The sequence below is a fragment of the Vitis riparia genome, chromosome 12, assembly GCF_004353265.1.
Source record: "Vitis riparia cultivar Riparia Gloire de Montpellier isolate 1030 chromosome 12, EGFV_Vit.rip_1.0, whole genome shotgun sequence".
Lineage (NCBI taxonomy): Eukaryota > Viridiplantae > Streptophyta > Magnoliopsida > Vitales > Vitaceae > Vitis > Vitis riparia.
In genome coordinates, this window is record NC_048442.1 from 15,956,568 (window position 1) to 15,983,281 (window position 26,714).

Genomic DNA, 26,714 nt, shown 5'->3' on the forward strand with positions numbered 1-26,714 from the left:
GAAATGAGGAACATGATGATATACAAAACATAAAGACTTTGGAAGACACCAGCTGCAATAAAGAGAAAAGATGAAAGAAGTGTATTGAAAAGGAGACATGGTCCACCATATTTTCTTTCATTTTCTCATTTGGGAACTTAAACCCAGAAAATGAAGAAAGAAAAAGCTTTGCATGCTACACTCCAATGATTAATCAATTAGATATATGTTTTTGTTTTTATTTTTATGTGGTCTGAGGGAGGAAGATTAAGATGACAATACTGATGTGACTTTGCTCCACTCAAGAGTCAAGAGGACGAGTCTCCATTAAAAACTATGGATTTGAGGGCATAGCTCTAAAAAGAGGCAAAATGATAAGAAGAAAATTCATGGTTCCTGTATCTGCAACTCACATGCTATCTACCATCTTTTTCTTCTTGTGTTCTGTCCTGTATTGCTCTGCTAGAGATACCATCACACCGGAGAACTGGCTTAGTAATGAAGGAGGAACTCTTGTTTCTGCAGGCAAAACTTTTGAACTTGGCTTCTTTAATCCAGATGGAAGCTCCAAGGTTGGAAGATTCGTGGGCATATGGTATTACATGTCGAAACCACAAAGAGTTGTATGGGTGGCCAACCGAAAGAACCCCCTTCCCCTTTCTGATACCCCCTCTGGAGTTTTTGCCATTAAAGAGGATGGTGAGCTCAAGGTAATGGATGCAAATGGGACAGTTCACTGGTCTTCTGATTTTGAAACATCTTCTTCATCTACAGAGAGGGTGGTGAAGCTCATGGACTCTGGGAACCTTGTTTTGAGTGACAACAGATCAGGGGTGATTCTTTGGGAGAGCTTCCATAATCCTACAGATACTTTTCTTCCTGGGATGAAGATGGATGAAAACTTTACATTGACTTCATGGCTGAGTTCTGTTGACCCGACACCTGGAAACTTTACTTTCAAGCTAGATCAAGACAATGAGGATCAGTATAACATACATGATTCATTTGTCTCATATTGGAGCAGTGAGGACTCGAAAGGAACGCCTGATGAAATGCCAGATGCAATACTCAGCTTGTTATCCAACTTCAGCAAGACCGGTAAGCCAACCAGCTCTAGAAAATTCTACAATAGACCCCTTGAAATACTGTCCTCCAAGTATAAGAATACCAGTCGGTTGGTGATGAGCTCTTCAGGGGAAATCCGGTACTATCTGAATCCGAATACATCATCTCCAGACTGGTGGGCACCGCAAGATCGATGCAGTGTGTCAAAAGCTTGTGGGAAATTCGGAAGTTGTAACACTAACAATGCTTTGATGTGCAAATGTTTACCTGGTTTCAAACCCGTCTCGCCGGATATTTGGAAAACTGGAGAGTTTTCAAGTGGGTGTACCAGAAAGTCTCCCATATGCGAGAAGAATTCCAGTGAAGACATGTTCCTGAGCTTGAAGATGATGAAAGTGAAAAAGCGAGACTATGTGATTCCAGCTGATCCGAATGATAGTGATTATTGCAGAAAGGCTTGCCTTCAAAAATGCCAATGTCAAGCTTATGCTGAAACTTATATCAAACAAGAAAGAGGTGTTCCTGATGCCCTACAATGCTTGATTTGGACGGATGACCTTACTGGTCTTCAGGAGGAGTATGCCTCTGATGCCTACAACCTCTCCGTTCGTGTGGCCATTTCAGATATAAGTATGTCCCTTTCAATTTTATTTTTTTTCTTTGAAAAAACAAGCATTAATCCATTTGTAACTGAAATGCCCACATGGTATTCTACTGTCTTTGCAGAACCAACAGTAAGGAATTGTGAAACTTGTGGCTCAAACATGATTCCTTATCCTCTAAGCACTGGATCAAAGTGTGGTGATTCAACGTACTTCAATTTTGAATGTAACAATACCACAGGCCAGGTTCAGTTCAAGGTACCTGGTGGTGCCTACCGAGTAACTAGCATTAACCCAGAGACATTAACATTTGTAATCCAACTGAAAGAAGAGGATTGCAGTTCACGAAGTCTGATTCCGCCACTAAACCCGCCTTTTCACTTGACTGATGTGTGCAAAGAGGTTGGAACTGTCAATTTTGGCTCTGAGATGTCATTGAAAAATAGTATTGAAGTAGAGATCAGTTGGGATCCACCATTGGAGCCGGTGTGTACCTCATCAGCAGATTGCAAGGACTGGCCAAATTCAACTTGCGGAACGCGAGATGGAACGAGAAGGTGCTTTTGCAATGAAAACTTCAAATGGAATAGCTCAAGTTTAAATTGTACACAAGGTGAGGATTCTGTTCACCAAGTATCTTACTAAATTTGCCTTCTGGGTAGGTGAGAGAAGTTCAATTCAGTTCCTTCTTTGTTTCAGGTGTCAATCCTGCAGAGGGTACAAAGCCTGCTGATCAGAAGTCATCGTCGTCATCTCCAGTGGTTGTGGTAGGCATAACAATTGCTGTCGTTCTAGTTGCGGTTTTAGGCATCATTGGTTATATTGCTTATTTGCGCAAAAGAACCATCACCAAAAGGAAAGGTAATCTTTGTGCCATATGCACTAGCCTATAACTTCTGGTCTTTTCTTTCGACTTGTGCTTGGCTGAATTGAGAATATTTCAGGGTCTTCTATACAATATTTTCTGTTTTTTTTTTTTTTTTTTTTGAGTTCAGAGAACAGAGCAAATCAAGTGCTTCACTTATATGATAGTGAGAGTCGTGCGAAACACTTAATAGACTCAGAGCAATTCAAAGAAGAGGATAAGAAAGGCATTGATGTACCGTTTTTCGATTTAGAAGACATACTGGCTGCTACAGATAACTTTTCAGATGCAAATAAGCTTGGACGAGGGGGTTTTGGGCCAGTTTACAAGGTAATTGTTCTTAATTTCCATGTTCCTCTCATTTTCAACTGGTTTCTCATCATCTATGCTTAAAGCATATGCACTGTGGCTTCCAGGGCAAGTTTCTAGAGGGGCGAGAAATCGCGGTTAAGAGACTCTCCAGAGCTTCAGGACAAGGCCTACAGGAATTTAAGAACGAGGTTGTGTTAATTGCCAAACTTCAGCATCGGAATCTGGTTAGGCTTTTGGGCTATTGTGTTGAAGGTGATGAGAAGATTTTACTCTATGAATATATGCCCAACAAAAGCTTAGATTCCTTCATATTTGGTTTGTCTCTAAACCTGCCTTAAAGCCCTCTTCTTTTTCATGTAACATATACATTCTTGTATACATATCTGAAGTAATGCTTTCCAATGGGAACCTTGCAAGATCGAACCCTATGCATGTTACTGAACTGGGAGAAGCGGTTTGACATCATTATGGGAATTGCTAGAGGGCTGCTGTATCTTCACCAAGATTCAAGATTGAAGATTATTCATAGGGACTTAAAAACAAGCAACATTCTACTTGATGATGAGATGAATCCCAAAATTTCAGACTTTGGCTTGGCAAAGATTTTTGACAGTAAGCAAGTAGAGGCAAGCACAAACAGAGTAGTTGGAACTTAGTAAGTATTGTATATTTTGTATAGAAAAAGGCAAGCGGTTGTATGATTGTGTTTCCCAATTAGCTGAGTGCTGCTTTTAACTGGTTCAATGCAGTGGCTATATGTCTCCAGAGTATGCATTGGATGGATATTTCTCAGAGAAGTCTGATGTGTTTAGCTTTGGTGTTATGGTACTTGAGATCATCAGTGGGAAGAGGAACACTGGATTTTATCAGTCTGACCGAACTCTGAGTCTTCTAGGTCATGTAAGAGCTTTGAATCTTTCATTTGTACTGATCTTTTAGTCATTCTCTGTCCATCTGACCTACAACTTTTTGAACTGTTCTAGGCATGGAAGCTATGGAAAGAAGACAAGGTTCTGGAGTTGATGGACCAGACACTAAGTGAAACATGCAACACAAACGAATTTTCGAGGTGTGTAAATGTTGGGCTGTTGTGTGTGCAAGAAGACCCAAGTGACCGTCCCACCATGGCCATTGCAGTTCTTCTGCTCAGCAGTGATGCTGCAACAATGCCCGTTCCTAAAGAACCAGCTTTTGTTGTAAAGAGGAACCTTTCTAGTACAGCTTCTTCTTCCAGCAAGGCTGAAGCCTCCTGGAAGAATGAGCTTGTAGCCTCCATAGGAGAAGGGCGATAGCTAAGAGGAGATCCAATGAATCCTTTACCGTTTACTTAGTTTACTAAGTTTTATCCATCTGATGTTCTGTTTTGGTTCTCCTATCCATCAGTTGTATTTGTGTATAGAACTTTTTTCAATATCATGGTTTGAATTGGGCTCTGCATATGGTGCAAACTAAATGACAATATAAATGTTGGGCTCTTCAGTGTTCAAGGAGACCCAAGTGATGTCCCACCATGTCCAACAAAGTTCTCATGTTCAGCAGTGAGATGAACTACACTTCCAAGTTCCACAATGTTGGAGTTGGGTTTGGATGCCCAAGTGGGCTGACCCGACCCGACTCAAATAAATGAGAAAATAGGGAAGTAGTTTTAGGGAGTTTTAAAACTACACAGAAACTATCACTATTAAAAATAAATAATTTTATTTTTTATTTTTTATTATCTCTGTGAGAAGTCTCTTCTCTCTTCCTGAAGAATCAGAGAAAGAATATGTTTTTTCTTCTCTCAGAAAACGAAAATGAAGAATGCATTTTCTAACTTCATTGCTAGTATTTGGGCCACTGTGCTTAATCATATGGTGGAGATGACTCAATAGGTACCCAATGCTATGCCATGTGCAGTGTGCACATGTGAGGCTAGCTCTACTTTTTCTCACGTACTAGAAAGCAAAGAGGGAATCAAGTTAAAAAAAGGCCCATTTTGATTTATTTACAGAAACCTGCTCAATCCTGATCTATATTATATTAAATCCCAAATTGAGAGGAAAAAAAGCAAACCTAATGGGTCCAACAAAAAAAGATGAAATACACGTATATTTTATATCCTTGATTTTGCTGGCAACTTGCCTTTGAGCAAATCACTGAAGTTCACTGAGAAAAGTTATCACCTTGCTCCAATCCCTTTTGTCCTTTGATTCTTAATTCTCCTGTGTTTGAGTAATTCTCTCCTTTGGTTTTACCCTTTGGCACAAAAATATTTGAAGTGGATTGTTCTTGAAAATATATATATTAATCTTTTAGAATAAAAAAATTATTTTCTAACTTAGAAAATATGTTTCAAAAAAATTATGATAGAAAACACAATTTTTTTTTATTGAGAATTTGTTTTGAAAATGAATTATTTTTTAGAAAGATTTTAAGGTATTTTAGTTTTGTTTTTTTTTTTAGAATTCATTGAGTGACAATTGAAAAAATAGGGAATAGCACTTTAAAAACTTTTATTTCGTACATGCATAGACAAAGAAAATTAGTTTTTATATTTGAATTCTTAATAAAATTTTGCCTCAAAAACATTTAAGAACTATTTATCAAAATTATCTCAAATACCCTTTTTAAAAACATTGTGAAAACAGACTCTTGATTTCTCTTGTTTATCCCATTATGAAACTCCTCCAAGTTGAAGAAAGTACAGAAAAATTTATCAGTTGATGCTCATACTTTATTTCTTAAAAGAGATTAACTATACATACAAAGAAAAAAGTGGAGTGGAATGAGAAACATGTTGCGATAAAGAGAAAAGATGAAAGGTGTGCGTTGGAAAGGAGACATGGTCCACCTTATTTTTATTCATTGTCTCATTAAGATGAAGAAAGAAAAAGCTTTGCATGCTACACTCCAATGATTAATCATTCAATTAGTTATATGTTTTTGTTTTTATTTTAGAGAAAATTCTACAGTACTGAATCAGTATAATACCGATTAGATACATGTTTTTGTTTTTATTTAATCACATGCAATTCACACATTTCATTTTATTACTGGAGTGAAATGAGGGTAGGTAGGTCCAAAATAAATAGTGGCTATAAAAGGATAACCCTGATTTGGTTTGTGTGGTTTGCGGGAGGAAGACTAAGATGACAGTATTGATGTGACTTTGCTCCACTCAGGGTCAAGAGGAAAAGTCTCCACTAAAAACTATAGATTTGAGGACAGCTCTAAAAAGAGGCAAAATGATCAGAAAATTCATGGTTCCTGTCTCTGCAACTCGCATGCTATCTACCATCTTTTTCTTCTTGTGTTCTGTCCTGTATTGCTCTGCCAGAGATACCATCACACCGGAGGACTGGCTTAGTAATGATGGAGAAACTGTTGTTTCTGCAGGCAAAACTTTTGAACTTGGCTTCTTTAATCCAAATGGAAGCTCCAAGATTGGAAGATTCGTGGGCATATGGTATTACAAGTCGATACCACGAAGCATTGTATGGGTGGCCAACCGAAATAACCCCCTTCCCCTTTCTGACACCCCCTCTGGAGTTTTTGCCATTAAAGAAGATGGTCAGCTCAAGGTATTGGATGCAAATGGGGCAGTTCACTGGAATTCTGTTATTGAAACATCTTCATCTACAGGGAGGGTGGTGAAGCTCATGGACTCTGGGAACCTTGTTTTGAGCGACAACAGATCGGGGGAGATTCTTTGGGAGAGCTTCCATAATCCTACAGATACTTTTCTTCCGGGGATGAAGATGGATGAAAACTTAGCATTGACTTCATGGCTGAGTTCTGATGACCCGGCACCTGGAAACTATACTTTCAAGATAGATGAAGACAATAAGGATCATTATACCATATGGGAAAGTTCAATTGTCCCATATTGGAGCAGTGAGGACTCGAAAGGAACGCCTGATGAAATTCTAGATGTAATACTCCGCCTGTTATCCAACTTCAGCAAGACTGGTAAGCCAGCCACATATAGAAAATTCTACAATAGAACCCTTGAAATACCGTCCCCCAGGTATAATAATACCATGCGGTTGGTGATGAGTTCTTCAGGGAAAATCCAGTACTATCTGAATCCGAATACATCATCTCCAGACTGGTGGGCACCTCGAGATCGATGCAGTGTGTCAAAAGCTTGTGGGAAATTCGGTAGTTGTAACACTAAAAATCCTTTGATGTGCAAATGTTTACCTGGGTTCAAACCCGCCTCGCCGGATAAGTGGAAAACTGAAGAGTTTTCAAGTGGGTGTACCAGAAAGTCTCCCATATGCGAGGAGAATTCTAGTAAAGACATCTTCCTGAGCTTAAAGATGATGAAAGTGAGAAAGCCAGACTCTCTGATTGACGCAGATCCAAATCATAGTGATCCTTGCAGAAAGGCTTGCCTTGAAAAATGCCAATGTCAAGCTTATGCTTATATCAAACAAGAAAGAGGTGTTCCTGATGCCCTAAAATGCTTGATTTGGACGGAAGACCTTACTGATCTTCAGGAGGAGTATGCCTTTGATGCCCACAACCTCTCCGTTCGTGTGGCCATTTCAGATATAAGTATGTCCCTTTCAATTTTTATTTTATTTTTTCTTTGAAAAAACAAGCATTAATCCATTTGTAACTGAAATGCCCACATGGTATTCTACTGTCTTTGCAGAACCAACAGTAAGGAATTGTGAAACTTGTGGCTCAAACATGATTCCTTATCCTCTAAGCACTGGATCAAAGTGTGGTGATTCAACGTACTTCAATTTTGAATGTAACGATGCCACAGGCCAGGTTCAGTTCAAGGTACATGGTGGTGCCTACCGAGTAACTAGCATTAACCCAGAGACATTAACATTTGTAATCCAACTGAAAGAAGCAAATTGCCGTTCACGAAGTCTGATTCCGCCACTAAACCCGCCTTTTCACATGACTGATGTGTGCAAAGAGTTTGGAACTGACAATTTTGGCTCTGGGATGTCATTGAAAAATAGTATTGAAGTAGAGATCAGTTGGGATCCACCATCGGAGCCGGCGTGTACCTCATCAGCAGATTGCAAGGACTGGCCAAATTCAACCTGCGGAACGCGAGATGGAATGAGAAGGTGCTTTTGCAATGAAAACTTCAAATGGAATAGCTCAAGTTTAAATTGTACACAAGGTGAGGATTCTGTTCACCAAGTATCTTACTAAATTTGCCTTCTGGGTAGGTGAGAGAAGTTCAATTCAGTTCCTTCTTTGTTTCAGGTGTCAAACCTGCTGATCAGAAGTCATCGTCGTCATCTCCAGTGGTTGTGGTAGGCATAACAATTGCTGTTGTTCTAGTTGCGGTTTTAGGCATCATTGGTTATATTGCTTATTTGCGCAAAAGAACCATCACCAAAAGGAAAGGTAATCTTTGTGCCACATGCACTAGCCTATAACTTCTGGTCTTTTCTTTTCGACTTGTGCTTGGCTGAATTGAGAATATTTCAGGGTCTTCTATACAATATTTTCTGTTTTTTTTTTTTTTTTTTTTTTTTTTTTGAGTTCAGAGAACAGAGCAAATCAAGTGCTTCACTTATATGATAGTGAGAGTCGTGTGAAACACTTAATAGACTCGGAGCAATTCAAAGAAGAGGATAAGAAAGGCATTGATGTACCGTTTTTCGACTTAGAAGACATACTGGCTGCTACAGATAACTTTTCAGATGCAAATAAGCTTGGACAAGGGGGTTTTGGGCCAGTTTACAAGGTAATTGTTCTTAATTTCCATGTTCCTCTCATTTTCAACTGGTTTATCATCATCTATGCTGTTACAAAATAATGAGAATATGCAATAAAAAATAAAACAGGATAAGAACACAGATTTGTGTGGAAAACCCTAGATAGGAAAGACCACGAGGAGAAGAAATTTTACTATATCAAAAATTAGTACAAGAGGAAAGAGATACGGACGCCTATAGTAAAAACATAATCATCATAACCCTGAAAACTATACATCATCGTATGCATATATATATATGTATGTAAATGCATGAAAGAGTAATAGGTCCGATCCCTCTGTTACTACCACAAACCCAAAAAAAATTCATAATTTTAGCTTTACTACCTATATCACATCGCGAGCTTCTGGAGTCGAACCAAATAGAATTCAAGTCACCAAGTTCTAACATATGCCCAATGCATTTGCACTGTGGCTTCCAGGGCAAGTTTCCAGAGGGGCGAGAAATTGCGGTTAAGAGACTCTCGAGAGCTTCAGGACAAGGCCTACAGGAATTTAAGAATGAGGTTGTTTTAATTGCCAAACTTCAGCATCGGAATCTGGTTAGACTTTTGGGCTATTGTGTTGAAGGTGATGAGAAGATTTTACTCTATGAATATATGGCCAACAAAAGCTTAGATTCCTTCATATTTGGTTTGTCTCTAAACCTGCCTTAAAGCCCTTTTCTTTTTCATGTAACATATACATTCTTGTATACATATCTGAAGTAATGCTTTCCAATGGGAACCTTGCAAGATCGAACCCTATGCATGTTACTGAACTGGGAGAAGCGGTTTGACATCATTATGGGAATTGCTAGAGGGCTGCTGTATCTTCACCAAGATTCAAGATTGAAGATTATTCATAGGGACTTGAAAACAAGCAACATTCTACTTGATGATGAGATGAATCCCAAAATTTCAGACTTTGGCTTGGCGAGGATTTTTGACAGTAAGCAAGTAGAGGCAAGCACAAACAGAGTAGTTGGAACTTAGTAAGTATTGCATATTGTGTACAGAAAAAAGCAAGCAGTTGCATGATCGCATCCCCAATTAACAGAGTAGTGCTTTTAACTGGTTCAATGCAGTGGCTATATGTCTCCAGAGTATGCATTGGATGGGTTTTTCTCAGAGAAGTCTGATGTGTTTAGCTTTGGTGTTATGGTGCTTGAGATCATCAGTGGGAAGAGGAACACTGGCTTTTATCAGTCTGACCAAACACTGAGCCTTCTGGGTCAAGTGAGGGCTTTGAATCTCTCATTTGCCTTGATCTTTTAGTCGTTCTCAATGATATACCATACCATACTTAACTTTCTATTCTCAAACTGTCCCAGGCATGGAAGCTATTGAAAGAAGACAAGGTGTTGGAGCTGATGGACCAGACACTATCCGAAACATGCAACACAAAAGAATTTTTGAGGTGTGTGAATGTTGGGCTGTTGTGTGTGCAAGAAGACCCAAGTGACCGTCCCACCATGGCAGTTGCAGTTGTAATGCTCAGCAGTGACATTGCAACAATGCCGGTTCCTAAACAACCGGCTTTTGTCCTAAAAAGAGACCTTTCTAGGACAGCTTCTTCTTCTAGCAAACCTGAAGCATCCTGGAACAGTGAAATCCTAGCCACCATAGAAGAAGGTCGATAGTCCAGGAGGAGTTCCCATTTGATGCTCTGTTTTGGACGTCTTTATGGGATCCTGTACATGGTGAAGGCTGCTAATAAATTGTCCAATTCCCAGGATTTTGTTGTTATATCTGTTTATCTGCTCTGTTTCTGACTGAACTATATTAACAAATTGCAGCATAAATGCTCTGATTTTTCAGTGCAATTGGGAGGACTTCTTTTTGAGCCCACAACATATATTGGAAGATATTGAAAACTATATTTATACTCCAAATCTTAAAAGCCCTTTCAGTTATGTTTTTCAATGGAATCCTTGCAAGATAAAAAACTTTAATGCCAGATTGAACAGAATAACATAAATAAAGCAAACTAAGTTACCCGGGTTTTAATGCGGTTTGATCAAATCATATCTACAACCATATATGAGAAAGAACCAATCAACTATATAAGAGAATTTTATAGGGGAAAGAGAAAGAACCAATCATATTGTACTACATGAACATGTGATGCTAACTCTGCACCTTCTCCTATTTGTGCTAATTTGCAAGCATCACATGTGATGCTGACATAGATAGGATTGTGACATGTGTAAAGGAGCTATAATACAAAAATAAATAAATATCTTTTTTTTTTTCCCTTAATTTTCAATGAATGGTCAATTCTCCAATGCCATACCAATGAGGTAACATAGAATATTCCTATAAATTAAAAAAAAAAAAAGCCCTTGTTGATTTTTAAAAAATTAAGGTTTTTTTTTATTTATATATTTTCATATTAGTGAATCAAAACTCACTTTTCTCATCAAATTATGGTATCGAAAACTATTTTCCAATGTCATACCAGGCCCAACCAATTAATACAAATTGGATTGTGACATATATAAAGGAGCTATAACACAAAAATAAATATATATCTATTTTTTCCCTTAATTTTCAATGAATGGTCAATTCATCCACGCCATACCCATAAGATAATATAGAATTTTCCTAAAAGTAAAAAAAAAAAGGTGTTGATTTTGAAATAGATAAAGACAATACTAAATTAAAAAAATTAGAGTGTTTTTTTTTGTGTAAATTTTCATACTAATGAGTCAAAACCCATTTTTCTCATCAAATTATGGTGCTGAAAACTATTTTTGGATGTCATGCCTACAAATGAAGGCAAATGGGATTGTGACATGTGTAAAGGAGCTATAATAAAAAAAATGAATAAACATTTTTTTTTTCCTCTCAATTCAATTTTCAGTGAAGGATCAATTCTTCCATGCCATACCCATGAGATAACATAGAATCTTACTAAAAGTTAAAAAAAGCCCTTGTTGATTTTTCTATAGAAACCTGTTCCATCAGGATCTACATCAGATTATGATTTGCCAAAAAAACACAAAAGCAAACAGAAATGGCCTAATAAAAAGATGTCAATGTGCCTAACCTACCTATGGGAAATGAAATAGGAAGTAGAGGAAGGAAGACCCGAATTGCAGTAGTTGACTGAGAAAAATCATCCACTTGCTGGAACCCTTTTTGGGCTTTGATTTTTAATTCTCCTAATTTTTTCTTGAAGTGAATCTTTCCTTAGTTTTGACCATTTGGGCACAAAAATATTTGAAGTGGACTGCCATTAGGGCTAAAGAGGAAAGAAAAAATGTTCAGAAGAAAAATGGATTGTCTTGTTTATTTAAATAAAAACATAAAAATTATAACAAAAATATAAGAAATTTACCCATTTGGAACTCCTCCAAGTTGGAGAAAGGGTACTAAAATTTATTGGTTGATGCTCATATTTTTCATTTTTCTTTGTTTTAAAAAATGAACATCACCATGATCATAGCCAGTGACATGTATTCATAGGGGGGGCGGGGGAACAAACAAAATGTTAGCCTTCTTTTAGGCTTTGGAAGAGAGCGGGAAGCATAGTAGCTAGCCAGAAGGAAAAGAGATGAAAGCAATGTATCAACAAGAAAGGAGACTGAGTCCACTTTATTTCCAATTAAACAATAGGTTTTTCTAATCAAGATCTTGACATTTTTTTTTTTCATTTGGGAACTTAAAGCTAGAAATTGAAGAAAGAAAAAACTTAGACATCAGTCAATAATTTGTACATTTAAAAATGTTAAGACTGGCTTGAGAGACAAGAATTGAAAGAATAGGATGCATGCTACACTCCAAAGTCTCTAGTGATTACTCATTATTCGATTAGGAGTACTTTTTTTTTTTAAAATTACATTTCTCAGTAGGTAGATTGAGGGAAGAAAATTCATATGACAACACTTGTCACAATCGAGTTAAGAAGAAGTAATGTAAGAGGAGAATTCATTGTTGAAAATTGACTTTGAACGTAGAGCAATATTAGACTATATTTGGTTTCTAGAAAATTGAATTATTGAGTAGTATATTTTTTTTCCCTAAATTTTTCATGCTTTTATCTAATGAAAATGGAAAAGAAAATCTTTTAAATTTTCTCTCATCATTTCCTTACTATTTTTCTTTTTCTATTACATCCAAATGTGAGAAAATTATTTTCTTTGTCATTCTTTTTAGGTACCAAACATAATATCTTAATAAAACATGAAAGTTAAGAAAAAAAAATGTTATTTATATCATTATTTTAATCAGTGTAAATATGATGATTTGGGAAAAGTGGGTTATAACTCACTACTTTGAAAAAAAAATATAGAAAAAAGAACCCCAAATTTTATAAATCAATTTTATCTTCTTTCATTTAAAAATATTTTAAAATACATACATTTTTTTTTTAAGTTAGATAATTTTTTTTCTAAAATAACCTTTTATTTGCACTTACTATGTCAATAATACCGATTAACAAGTAGATACATAAATGTTTAATTGTAAAAAACTAATTTTTTTTTTTTTAGTTCTGTTTTTATTCTGTTAACTGTGAGACTTGAATAAGATTTTTTTTTTCTCTCTAAAAACAAACATCCTTAGGAACTATAAAATAAGAAATTAAAAAAATTAAAAAATACAATTAAAACTAAAATACTTAAAAATTAAAGGCAATTAAAACCAAAATATTTAAAAATTTAAAATAAAATAAAATAAAATATTAACTTCCATTGTATTTTTTTTTTTTATATCTAGATTTTTAACAAGCGTAGGCAAAGTGAAAGTCGATATTTTATTTTTATATTTTTTAACTTTTAGGTTTTTCTTTAAAGTTTCTTATTTTATTGTTGATGTAAATCAACAAATATTTTATTCAATTTTATTAAAAAATAAAGGTAAGAAGATAAAGGAATTTATATAATATAAAATATAAAATCATTATTAACTAGAGAATTAACACAAATTTTATTTATCACTTGAGGAATATGCTGAATTTTTCCACAATGATTTGTACCTTATATTATATAATAAAAATTTATAATATATTTGTTTGTAATGTACTTTTATTAACTTAAAATGATAAATGATTTTTTGATAATTTTATTTAATATTATCAAGTAAAGTGCTATTTTAGAAAATAATTATCTGATTTATGTAAAAGTGTATGTATTTTAAAATATTTTTAAATTGATAAAGGTAAAACTTATTTATAAAATTTGAGGTTTTTTTTCTATATATCTTTAAATTAGTGAGGAAAAACCCACTTTTCCCTTTTTCAAATTCTCTTATGAGAATTTGTAATACTTATAAGAGATGCATTTAGTATACGTAAAATCAAGAAGTCTAGTAGGTTGTGCTAATCCCTAATAAAAAATATGTAGAGTTTTGACTATCCATAAACCCTATGGGTCATGATGAGAACAATGTGTCTATATAAATGATCGAATATAATATTTCATATAATTTGAATAAGAAATTTTTAGTACTTTAAGGGGTGACCCATTTGTTGTTAGGGTTTAAAGTTGCGAGGATTAATGGGTTTAAAGAAAATAAGGTTACATGAGTTGGGTTAAGTGATATTAAAACTAATTCCTAATTGAAAACACGAGGATGACCACCTTTAGCTATCTGGAATATGTAAACAATGTTGTTAGTAGGAATATAAAAGCTAATGGACTCAAAAGTAGACAATATATGTTGAGGTCTTCATCAAATATATTACACAATATGTGTAGAGATCTTTACCGATATTATTTATAGTCAAAATATTTTATTAAGGTGCATCAGCTTTATAATTAAAATAAAACATAAGCTATCACTGTTGAGGCCTTGCGTCCTAGGGATCCACGTAGCTGTCAAGTGGACGCACGCTTTCAACCAAGATTGAGTTCTGGTTCAGTTGTTCCTGCAAAAGATGTCCGGACAGGGTGTCCGGACACACCCTTCGATGGTTTTGTTAGCCATGGCTAGAGAGATTAAGTTATCAGCCTTTTTCTCAGGGATAACAAGCTTACCTTCCTCCTTGTGTGAAAGTCCTTTTATATAGTGTCAGAAGCTTTGCCTCCGTCTTAATGGTGGGAAGACTTTTTGGCTCATCATGATGCCTCTAGGTGGTGGCAGGACCATCATCACCCTATGGGCGGTTGTTAGAAATCGTGGGAAGTGACTTGCCATCATTCCTGTCCTTTCGCTCTGTAGGCGGCGGAACGTGGGCTGTGGCAGGCTGTCGGAATGACGTAGCAAGGCATGCTCACTTTAGTCAATGATCCGGACAACATATCCGGATAGGATATGCTATCGTCCGGATGTGATGTTCGCGAGTGCCGTGTGCTTTTCCCTGAAGGAGTCCGGGATAGGGGAGCGCGCCGCGTGTCCTCTTGGGAGAGTCCGAATGGAGTTGCTCCGGATAGAAATGCGCGCCATGTGTCATCAGGGGGAGGGGTCCCTACAATGCCCCCCTTTTAACCTGTCGATTTTGCCCGGGCAAAATGGGCGGGTTAAAAATGATTATTTTTGAAATTGAGGTTACTTTTTCTGCTCATTGGGTCACGTTGTGCGCGGAGGCGAAGAGGGAGAAGAGCATTTATGATGAGCCGCCGTCTCTGGGAATTCCCAGGCAGCGTGTCTTTTCAATAACGGTGCAGCTGAGCGGTTAGAATACCGAGGGGCTGTCTCTCTTTAAATAGCAGACCGAGCCCCTCACTCTTGCATTTTTTCTTCTGCATTTTCTACTGGTAGTGTTTTCTATTTAGGACCCAAGTTTGAATCCTGGGGAGGCCACTCTGGTCTTGGCCCATTCCGGCTGTGATGCCCCCGTCTGGCACAATTCGGTGGTACGGCTGGCCAGAGCCAAAAATAAAAACAAATAACGTCCCAACAATCACTTCATATAAACAATTCAATAAGAGTAAATCATCAAAAACTAAAGAAAGCATAATTTATTATTTAATTAAATGTTACAATTTTAAAAAATAAAAAATTTTAAAATATTAAGATTAAAACTATAGATAACCCACCATTAAATTAAAGCTTATAAACCATCAAATACAAAATTTTAAAAAGTCAATTTCATTGAAGGGTTTATTATAAAACAAAAAAGCTCATATAATTTGAATTAATGCAAAATAAATTGGAACAATGGTTCCGCTAAAAAAAGGAGATAAAGATAGGATAAAAAGGGAAGAAATAGGTATTAACATAAAATATATTTTTAAATTTTAATTAAATCTTAATATATCATTGATACTCAAAGGTAAGTATTATTTTTTATTAATAATGTTTAATTATCATTATTGTTTTTTTATTTAAAAAAAGAATTAAAACTAAATTTATATTTTTTTTAAGGGGGCAGAATTTCCATTTCACTTTTAATTTTTTGGATTTTTTTTATTTAATTCTGCAGTGCTTTTTTTTCCTTTCTTTCTTTTCCCATAATAAGATGTCAACCTAGATACAATGGAGGTTTTTTTTTTAATAATCTTTATTTATTTATTTATGATAATATTGAGAGTGCGTTACAGCAGCAGCAACCCCACACTCAACTATGCCACCAAACTTTTCGTACTCTTACCATTAAAAAAAATGGTGGGCAACAGGACTAGATGAAAATTAATGGTTTCAGTCTCTGCAACTCATATGCTGTCTGCAATCTTTTTCTTCTTGGGTTCTATCCTGCAAAGGACTAGATGAAAATTAATGGTTTCAATCTCTGCAACTCAATGCGACATGCAATCTTTTTCTTCTTGTGTTCTATCCTGTGCTGCTCTGCTAGAGATACCATCACACCAGACAATTTGCTTATTGATGATGGTAGAGGAACTCTTGTTTCAGCCAATCAAACTTTTGAATTGGGCTTCTTTATTCCCAAGGGAGGGTTCAACAATGGAAAATACATTGGCATATGGTACTACGGGTTGAAGGAGAGAACAGTTGTATGGGTAGCCAATAGAGACAACCCCCTTCCTGACGACAGTGTTGGAGCTCTTGCCATTGCAGATGACGGTAACCTCAAGCTAGTGAATGAAAGTGGAGCAGCTTACTGGTTTACTAATCTTGGAAGCTCATCTTCCATGGGTAGGGTGGCCAAGGTCATGGATTCTGGGAACTTTGTTTTAAGGGACAACAGATCTGGGAAGATTCTTTGGGAGAGTTTCAAGAACCCAACTGATACTTTTCTTCCTGGGATGATTATGGAGGGAAACTTAACATTGACTTCATGGGTAAGCCCCGTTGACCCTGCACCTGGAAGCTATACTTTCAAGCAAGATGATGATAAAGATCAGTATATCATATTTGAAGAATCAATTGTTAAATATTGGAGAAGTGAGGAATCAGAAGGAATGAGTTCTGCAGCAGCCGAGCTCTTATCCAATTTTAGCAAGACCCGAAAACCAACTGGGTCTCAATTTGTCCGCAGTTCTTATACACGGTTGGTGATGAATTTCACCGGGGAAATACGATATCTAGTTTGGGATAATTATACGGAGGAGTGGTCTGCATTCTGGTGGGCGCCGCAAGACCGATGCAGTGTGTTGAATGCTTGTGGGAATTTCGGTTCTTGCAATGTTAACAATGCATTTATGTGCAAATGTTTGCCTGGATTCGAGCCTAACTCGCTGGAGAGATGGACTAATGGAGATTTTTCAGGTGGGTGTTCTAAAAAGACAACCCTCTGTGGGGACACATTCTTGATCTTGAAGATGATTAAAGTAAGAAAGTATGACATTGAGCTTTCGGGTAAGGATGAAAGTGAATGCCGAAGAGAGTGCCTTAAGACCTGTCGCTGTCAAGCTTATGCTGGAGTTGGAACGATACAAAGGGGCCGTGCTAGCACCCCTCCCAAGTGCTGGATTTGGTCTGAAGATCTCGGTAGTCTTCAGGAGTATAACACAGATGGCTATAATCTTTCTCTCCGTGTCGCCAAATCAGATATAGGTATCCTCTCTGTTTGCCCCCTTCTACTTCTGAATTTAATTGATTGTTAATGAGGAAAATCATGAAATTCATTCTAATTCTGCAGAATCAACAGTAAGAAATTGTGAAACTTGTGGCACAAACTTGATCCCCTATCCACTAAGCACTGGACCAAACTGTGGTGATCCCATGTACTTCAGTTTCAGATGTGACAAGGCCACAGACCAAGTCTGGTTCGCCTTATCTAATGGCAGCTACCGAGTAACCAGCATCACTCCAGAGAGATCGAAGTTTCTCATCCAAGTGAATGATATTGATAACTGCGAAGCACGAAATTCACAAGACACGCAGATACTGCAGCTCAATCCACCTTTCAGAATAGCTAGCTGGTGCAATGCTGACACAGGAAATTCTAGCTCCAGCATGCCTATGAAAGGTCAGTATGAAATTGAAATAAGTTGGGATCCACCACCAGAGCCCGTTTGTAACTCAACAACAGACTGCAAGGACTGGCCAAATTCGAGTTGCAGAACGCAAAATAGAAAGAGAAGGTGCTTTTGTAATCAAAACTTCAAATGGAACAGCTCCAGTTTAAATTGTACACAAGGTGAGGATGCTTTTCAGCAAGCATATTGCTAAATTGCATTGAAAGACACAGTGATTAGTAATGGCGGATGCGCAGCCTTCTCCATGAATGAGAGTGGTCTTTCTTTGTTTCAGATGGTGGCAATCTTGCGGAGGCTCCAACACGTGCAAACCAGAAGTCATCATCATCATCCTCGGCTCTGGTAGTTGTGGTAGGCATAGTAACTGCTGTTGTAGTAGTTGCACTTCTATGCATCATTGGTTGTATTGCTTATTTTCGAAAAAGAACCATCTCCAAAAGGCAAGGTAATCTTTGTGCTATTTGCGCCACCGTTTTAACTTCTGGTCTTTTTTTGTTTGGTGTTGATTGGCAGAATTGATAATATTTTTAGGGGACTTCTTCATAACGTAGTCTTGTTTCTGAATTCAGAAAACAGAACAAATCCAGGGCTTCACTTGTATCATAGCGAGAGCCGTGTGAAAGACTTAATAGACTCTGAGCAATTCAAAGAAGATGATAAGAAAGGCATTGACGTACCATTTTTCGACTTAGAAGACATACTGGCTGCTACAGATCACTTTTCAGATGCAAATAAGCTTGGACAGGGGGGCTTTGGGCCAGTTTACAAAGTAATAATAGTCCTTAATTTCCACATTAGTCTCATTTCAAGGTTTCTGGTTTGTCTGTCTAATACCATGCGCTATTGCATCTAGGGAAAGTTTCCTGAAGGGCGAGAAATTGCAGTAAAGAGACTCTCAAGAGCTTCGGGACAAGGCTTACAGGAATTTAAGAACGAGGTTGTGTTAATTGCCAAACTTCAGCATCGAAATTTGGTTAGACTTTTGGGCTATTGTATTGAAGGAGATGAGAAGATTTTACTCTATGAATACATGCCCAACAAAAGCTTAGACTCCTTCATATTTGGTTTGCCTCTAACCTGCCTAAAAGTTCCTTTTTTTTTTCTCCCATATTACAACGTGTACATGTCTGAAGTCGTGCTTTCCAATGGGAACATTGCAAGATCAAACTCTATGCCTGTTACTGAACTGGGAGAAGCGATTTGATATCATTTTGGGAATTGCTCGAGGGCTGCTTTATCTTCACCAAGATTCAAGATTGAAGATTATCCATAGAGACTTGAAAACAAGCAACATTCTACTTGATGACGAGATGAATCCCAAAATTTCAGACTTTGGCTTGGCAAGGATTTTTGAGAGTAAGCAAGTAGAAGCAAGCACAAACAGAGTAGTTGGAACTTAGTAAGTACTGCATATTGTGTATGGTAAAATGCAAGTAGTTGCATGATTGCATCCCCAATTAACCGAGTAGTGTTTTTAACTGGTTCAATGCAGTGGCTATATGTCTCCAGAGTATGCATTGGATGGGTTTTTCTCAGAAAAGTCTGATGTCTTTAGCTTTGGTGTTGTGGTACTTGAGATCATCAGCGGGAAGAGGAACACCAGATCTTATCAGTCTGACCAGAATCTGAGCCTTCTAGCCCATGTAAGTGCTTTGAATTTCTCATTTGCATTGATCCTTTGGACATTCTATATATATGCCATGAAACCCTTGTACGTCCAAACTTTCCCAGGCATGGAAGCTGTGGAAGGAAGACAGGGTGTTGGAGTTGATGGACCAGACACTAAGTGAAACATGTAAAACAAATGAATTTCTGAGGTGCGTGAATGTAGGGCTGTTGTGTGTGCAAGAAGACCCAAGTGACCGTCCCACCATGGCAGTTGCAGTTGTAATGCTCAGCAGTGACACTGCCACACTCCCAGTTCCTAAACAACCAGCTTTTGTCGTAAGGAGAGACCTTTCCAGCTCAGCTTCTTCTTCAAGCAAACCAGAAGCATCCTTGAATAGTGAGTTCCTAGCCACCATAGAAGAAGGTCGATAGGCGAGGAGGATCTCCCATGAACCCTTACGTTTTAGGCCATGTTCGGTACTTGATTGTAGGGAATGAAAATCAATGTTCTTATTCCTCTTAGAATAGGAGTGAATTTGGTGCTTCAGTTCTTATATTTGTATGCATCTAGCAATATAAATTTGAAATGAGTATTTGTTGTTATTTCAATATTTAAAAATAATAGAAATGAAAATGAAAAAATAAATAAATTAACCACGATATCCTTCCACATACTTCTTGAAATCAATATGGAATCCTATTTACGAGACAAGTTTCACTTCTGTTAAAATCATATTTAATTTCATCCCATCGTCGTTAAAATAATCAAAACATGAAAATAGATGAGAAAATGAATTATAATACATCACTTATACATTTTAATGTAATTCTATTTGTTTTCAGTATCCATCCAATGTCCTGTATATGGGAAAAATTGAATAGTTCTATTCCTATAGTCATCAATAATAGTTTTCACATGGGGCCTTGATGAATGTTTTCCTTATTATTGGGAAGAAAAATAATCATGGATAGCAAAGGAAAGGGTGGTTCCTACACCAAACTGTGTGGATGTCCTTTTCCCAAACCACGAGGAAAGGGGGAAGCAAATACTGTGGGACCAAGGGATCACTCAAGGCAACTATTCAGAAGTGTAGAAATCTAACGTATTTCTCGCTCAAGTAGAAACATTGACAATGATGTTTATCCACTCATTCAATTCTTTGTCCAATTTTATTTGTTCATGAGCTTGTGGCACAACCCTGGTTTAAAAGTCTCTACCAGTCAATCCAGAGTGGATAAGAAATCTAAAAGATCTCTCTTGGATAGGATTTTGTGCAAAGACTTAGGAATTTGGTTGCTGTTAAGATAATTTTCTGTAATTTATGTGGGGTAGATAAGATTTTGGACTAGTTTTAGGGTGTTTCTTTGGTTTTGTGGATACCAATTTCATGACAATTGAAGAATAAAAAACTATCAATTTTTCTAATAGTTTTCAATCTGAAAAGGAAATCAATGAAGACTCAAGTGTTTCCATGTCATATAACTATATTTTTTTCATTGTAACTATTCTATAAGCTTAGGTGATCAGGTGGGTTGATCCAACTTTTAAGCTGAATCTCAAATGTCATATATGGGTAAATCCAAAAACTAATTTGACCAAAGATGAAAATATCAGTAATCACATATATATCGATACTTCTTAAAATAATTTTGTTAGAATAATATTTTTTTCATCAAATATCGTTTTTATAACCTCTAATACTATATCAGTAATATATTTTGATATTTTCTTCCATGGTCCTGACCCCTCTGACACAGAGAAATGTGGATGGCTAGATCATGCTCATGGCCGACATTCTGTACTCCTATCCAATGGATTCTCACTAGATTCCAAGCCCCATACACACATGTCACTAAGTTGTACCTAACTTCCGCACAATAGACACAACTAATACATTATTATACAACTTTGGGAAGTCAAATTTGGCGTTTGCACCATCATCAGCATAGGGGGTTTTGTATAATATAATGCTTTCATTCAATTTAGCCTAAGATATGGACCCTTATAGTCAGTTGTTGGATGCTCTAAGCTTAGCTAATGGCAAGATGCAACATCTTTTCTTTACGTAGACTGAGTGTCAAAAGTGTAATATATTTCGTTAACACGACTCAAATTCAATTTATTTTTTGTGGGTTTAAGGATTAAATTTATGTCAATATGTATAACTCGTTTAATAAATAAGTTATTTTAAATAAATTAGTCAAACACAATTTTGATCCTAATTGACCAACTTGATAATCATACTGATTAATATGATTAACCCTAACTCATTTAACTTATATTTGATTTATTTAAAATTTGATTTTAAATAAATAAATTAATTGAATTATAAACATATTAGATTAAGAAATTAATCGTGTAGATTTGTATAAGACCTAATTTTGTATGATTATTAGATTAATTAAATGAATTATACGACTTATTGTTTATTAAATAATTAGATGAATTTATGTTTTTCTAATCCGATTATTATCTGTATCGTACTTGGGTTTGATCTATTTAATAAAGATCATGATTAAGAACCATGATGAATTATCATCCTATGGTGTTGGCCACTACGGGGATCCATTTTTAAATGCTATGATAGGCTTCCCTCACTTGAAAAACCCAAAACCCATATGCCATGTTATGTTAGAACTCATGAGAGTTTGCCTTTGAAGTTTGAAAAAGTCTTAGTTAGACTTAGTCTTTGTTATTGTTTCATATCAAATTCTTGCTCCATAATTTTCTGTTTTCAGTTAGTAGAAGTAGTGCCAATAAAATGTGAAAGTAGCTGAGATTTTTTTGCAATTTCTGTTTGGTTGTAAGCCTATAAATAGGCATTCTCATTTGTGAAATAGATGTGTGCCTTCCTTCAATTCTTAACTCTCAAATTATTTATTTTTTCTCTGCAAATTCTAGTTATTTTACAGATTTTGACAGTGGTATCAGAGCCCTGTTCCTACGGGTTGTGAGGCAAAGTTTCTTTGAGTGTTTTGAGTGCTAAACACAATGAGGTTGAGTGATTTATTTTTTTCAGGCAGTTGTGGTGCAAAAATGTCTACTTCCAGCAGTACTTCCTCTGTTATTCCAGTGTTTAATGGTGAACATTATCACATTTGGGTTGTCAAGATGAGGTTTTACTTAAGGTCTCAAGGTTTGTGGAATGTTGTGATGTCTGAAGCTGATCCACCACCATTGGGAGCAAATCCTACAATTGCTCAGATGAAAGCATATGAGGAGGAAAAACTTAAGAAAGACAAAGCCATCACCTGCCTACATTCAGGACTTGCAGACCACATCTTCACCAAAATCATGGACTTGGAAACACCTAAACAGGTATGGGACAAACTCTGAGGTGAATTTAAGGGCAGTGACAAAGTCAAAACTGTCAGGCTCCTCACATTGAAGAGAGAGTTTGAATTGATGAAGATGAAAGACAATGAATCTGTGAAAGATTATTCTAGCGGGTTAATGGATGTTGTAAACCAATGAGGCTTCTTGGCAAGGCATTTATAGATCAAAAGGTGGTAGAAAAGATCATGGTTTCAGTGCCTCAAAAGTTTGAAGCCAAGATCTCTACAATTGAAGAGTCTTGTGACTTGTAAAGTCTCACAATTGCAGAATTAACCAGCAAGCTTCATGCGCAGGAGCAAAGGGTCTTAATGAGAGGTGTTGAAGCTACTGAAGGTGCTTTTTGAGCAAATCATAAGGGAAAGAGTTCTGGAAACCTGAAAGGAAAGAATTTCTTTAAGAACAACAAAAGAAAACCTGAAGGATCTTCAAGAAAAGGATATGCAGTCTCTTTTAAAGAAAATTTTTGTTTTATCACTGATGTACATGGAACAGAGATAACAAAAATTAAAATGAATGGAAATAACTTTTATTTGAAGCTTGATTTAGTTGAAGGTCATGTCTTTAGTGCCAAGATTGATGAGAGTGTTGTTTGGCACAAAAGATATGGTCATTTCAACTTGAAGTCATTGAAGTTCATGCAAGAAGTATGGTTGAAGACATGCCTGAAATCACAGTTAATGATCAAACTTGTGAAAGTTGTGAGCCAGGGAAGCAGCATCGCAAATCATTCTCTCAAAATATGTCCAAGAGAGTTACTCACAAGATGGAATTAGTTCATTCAGATATTTGTGGACCAATGAGCATAGCCTCATTGAGCAACAATGTTTATTTTGCACTATTTAATGATAATTTCAATAGAATGACTTGGGTTTATTTTCTAAAAACCAAATCACAAGTGCTCTTTGTGTTCAAAAGCTTTAAGAAAATGGTTGAAACTCAAAGTGGCCAGAAGGTTAAGGTGCTCAGAACTGATAATGGAGGTGAATATACCTCAAAAGAGTTCAATGTTTTTTGTCAAGAAGTTGGAATTGTACACCAGTTGACAGTTCCATACTCACCATAGTAGAATGGAGTCTCTGAGAGGAAAAACAGAACGGTAATGGAGATGGCGAGGTGCATGCTATTCGAGAAGAAGCTACCAAAGCTTCTATGGGCTGAAGCAGTTATCACCTCAGTATATTTGCTTAACGGACTACTGACTAAGTCTGTTCAGAGCAAAACACCAATATAGGCATGGTCTGGTGTAAAACCCTCTATCAAGCACCTGAAAGTGTTTAGTTCATTGTGTTACCTTCATGTGCCATCTATCAAGAGAGGTAAGCTTGATGAAATAGCTGAGAAGGGTGTTTTTGTTGGGTATGCAGCAGAATCAAAAGGTTATAGAATTTATAGCTTGAGTAGAATGAAAATTGTGATAAGTAGAGATGTGCACTTTGATGAAAATTCCTACTGGAATTGGGACTTGAAGAAAGTCCATAAATGTGATCAAACCACTCCATCTATTCTTGAACCAGCAGAAGATCCACTTGATGTTGAAGCAACTTTAGACACACCAGTGCTTAAGGTAAGGCCATTATCTAATGCGTATGAGAGGTGCAATCTTGTACATGCTGAGCATACATGTTACATAGAAGTTGCAAGATTTCTAGAATGGATTGAGTCTATGAAAGCTGAAATTGATGTTATTGAAAGAAATAGAACTTAGAAGTTGATAGAATTACCTGAAGCTAAGAAGACAATTGGTGTAAAATGGGTTTTCAGAACCAAATTCAATTAAGATGGTTTAATCTTCAAGCACAAGGCTAGATTGGTTGAGAAGGGTTTTGCTCAAGTTGCTGGAGTGGGCTATGGTGATACATTTGCACCAATAGCCAGACATGACACTATAAGGTTGTTACTTGCACTTACTGGTCAAATGGGATGAAAAGTGTACCATTTAGATATCAAGTCAGCTTTTATAAATGGCATACTTCTTGAAGAAATTTATGTTCAACAACCAGAGGCTTTGAGGTTACTGGGCATGAACACAAAGTGTACAAGTTGCAAAGGCTCTCTATGGTTTGAAGCAAGCACCAAGGGCCTGGTATAGCAGAATTGACTCTCACCTGATCCAACTTAGATTTAGGAGGAGTGAAAATGAAGCTACTTTGTATTTGAAACAAAATGAGAATGGTTTGCAATTGGTAGTGTCACTTTATGTTGATGACATGCCAGTGATTGGAAGTAATGTACGATTGCTAGCTGAGTTCAAAATGGAAATGCAAGATGTATTTGAGATGTCTGACCTTGGCATCATGAACTACTTCCTTGGAATGGAAATATACCAATGCAACTCAGGTATCTTCATTTCACAGAGAAAATATGTTGTTGATATTCTCAAGAAATTCAAGCCAGAATCATGCAAAGAAGTAGCAACTCCGCTGGCACAAAATGAGAAAATTTCAAAGAATGATGGTGAGAAACTTAAGAAACCCTCTGCATATAGAAGCTTGGTAGGCAGCCTACTATACTTGACAGCAACCAGACCTGACTTGATGTTTCCAACTAGTTTGCTTTCAAGATTCATGAGTTCACCTAGCAATGTTCACATGGGAGTTGCAAAAAGGGTGTTGAAGTATGTTAGAGGTACAACAAATCTTGGCATCTGGTATTTAAAGACAGGAAGAGTTAAGCTAGATGGCTATGCTGATAGTGATTGGGCAGGAAGTGTTGATGACATGAAGAGCATTCCAGGCTATGTATTTACAATCGGTTCAGGTGTCGTTTGCTGGAATTCAAGAAAGCAAGAAGTAGTGGCACAATCAACTGCAGAAGCTGAGTATATCTCCTTAGCAGCTGTTGCAAATCAAGGAATATGGTTAAGGAAATTGCTTGCTGATCTAGGCTAGGAACAAAGCTCACCAACAGAGCTTTACTGTGACAACAAGTCAGCCATTGCCATCGCTCAAAATCCTATTTAATATGGCAAGACTAAACACATAAATGTAAAATTTCATTCTATAAGGGAAGCTAAAAAGAATTCACTTGTCAAGTTGCATTATTGCTCAACTGATGTGCAACTTGCTGACATAATGACTAAGGCACTTCCTAAATCAATGTTGGAGTTTCTAAGGTTGAAGTTTGGCATGTCTAAGGCAAATCTCAAGGAGGAGTGTTAGAACTCATGAAAGTTTGCCTCTGAAGTTTGAAAAAGTCTTAGTTAGACTTAGTCTTTGTTATGGTTTCATATCAGATTCTTACTCCATAATTTTCTGTTTTCAATTAGTAGAAGTAGTGCTAATAAAATCTAAAAGTAGCTGAGATTTTTTTTGCAATTTCCGTTTGGTTGTAAGCCTATAAATAGGCATTCTCATTTGTGAAATAGATGTGTGCCTTCCTTCAATTCTTAACTCTCAAATTATTTATTTTTTCTCTGCAAGTTCTAGTTCTTTTACAGATTCTGACAAGAAACTCATTGCTGATAGCCAAACAAAAAAGTCCCATTTCCTAGAAAATGTGAAAAACAGAACGCAAGAGAGAAAATTCAGAATAGTGTTTAAGAAACCCCAGATTTCAACTTCAAGACTAGAAGCCGTTGAAAACAAGTAAAAATGGACAAATGCTCTAAACGTGGTCTTGGACTTTGGGTCACTTTATTTGCTGCATGGTTGGCTTCTATTTTCAAGATTTCACCACTCCACCAGCCTTCAATTGCGGGTGAAAAAAAAAATTATATATACATTTTAATTAATTTATTTAAATTTAATTATTTACACCAAGGTTTAGATTAAAAATTTGAAAATGTTACTACATATACAAGATGATTGGTACATTACTAATATTTTGTTTGTCCATGAATAGTAAGTTGGGTGATGGACTTATTTTAAGTTAGACGTCACCTGTGAGCAACCCACCAAAATTAGTAGGTAGGC

General features: G+C 36.6%; 4 protein-coding genes across 4 annotated transcripts; all 4 read left to right on the plus strand.

Moving 5' to 3' along the window:
* The first annotated feature begins 318 nt into the window (after positions 1-318).
* Positions 319-4,260, plus strand: LOC117926604 (G-type lectin S-receptor-like serine/threonine-protein kinase At4g03230). Its single transcript, XM_034845758.1, has 8 exons — positions 319-1,674; positions 1,771-2,259; positions 2,346-2,507; positions 2,642-2,841; positions 2,928-3,138; positions 3,241-3,478; positions 3,573-3,723; positions 3,807-4,260. The coding sequence occupies exons 1-8, from the start codon at positions 351-353 to the stop codon at positions 4,113-4,115; spliced, it is 3,084 nt and encodes a 1,027-aa protein (XP_034701649.1). The 5' UTR covers positions 319-350; the 3' UTR covers positions 4,116-4,260.
* A 1,754-nt stretch (positions 4,261-6,014) lies between these two features.
* Positions 6,015-10,381, plus strand: LOC117926606 (G-type lectin S-receptor-like serine/threonine-protein kinase At4g03230). Its single transcript, XM_034845762.1, has 8 exons — positions 6,015-7,362; positions 7,463-7,951; positions 8,038-8,181; positions 8,325-8,524; positions 8,977-9,187; positions 9,290-9,527; positions 9,621-9,771; positions 9,867-10,381. The coding sequence occupies exons 1-8, from the start codon at positions 6,048-6,050 to the stop codon at positions 10,173-10,175; spliced, it is 3,057 nt and encodes a 1,018-aa protein (XP_034701653.1). The 5' UTR covers positions 6,015-6,047; the 3' UTR covers positions 10,176-10,381.
* Positions 10,382-16,123: 5,742 nt separating this feature from the next.
* On the plus strand, positions 16,124-20,075 carry LOC117926609 (G-type lectin S-receptor-like serine/threonine-protein kinase At4g03230). Its single transcript, XM_034845764.1, has 8 exons — positions 16,124-17,433; positions 17,519-18,019; positions 18,133-18,303; positions 18,428-18,627; positions 18,712-18,922; positions 19,020-19,257; positions 19,351-19,501; positions 19,590-20,075. Exons 1-8 carry the CDS (start codon positions 16,185-16,187, stop codon positions 19,896-19,898), a joined length of 3,030 nt encoding a protein of 1,009 aa, XP_034701655.1. The 5' UTR covers positions 16,124-16,184; the 3' UTR covers positions 19,899-20,075.
* A 2,428-nt stretch (positions 20,076-22,503) lies between these two features.
* LOC117926024 lies at positions 22,504-23,054 on the plus strand. Its single transcript, XM_034845115.1, has 2 exons — positions 22,504-22,785; positions 22,914-23,054. Exons 1-2 carry the CDS (start codon positions 22,504-22,506, stop codon positions 23,052-23,054), a joined length of 423 nt encoding a protein of 140 aa, XP_034701006.1.
* The last annotated feature ends 3,660 nt before the right edge of the window (positions 23,055-26,714 follow it).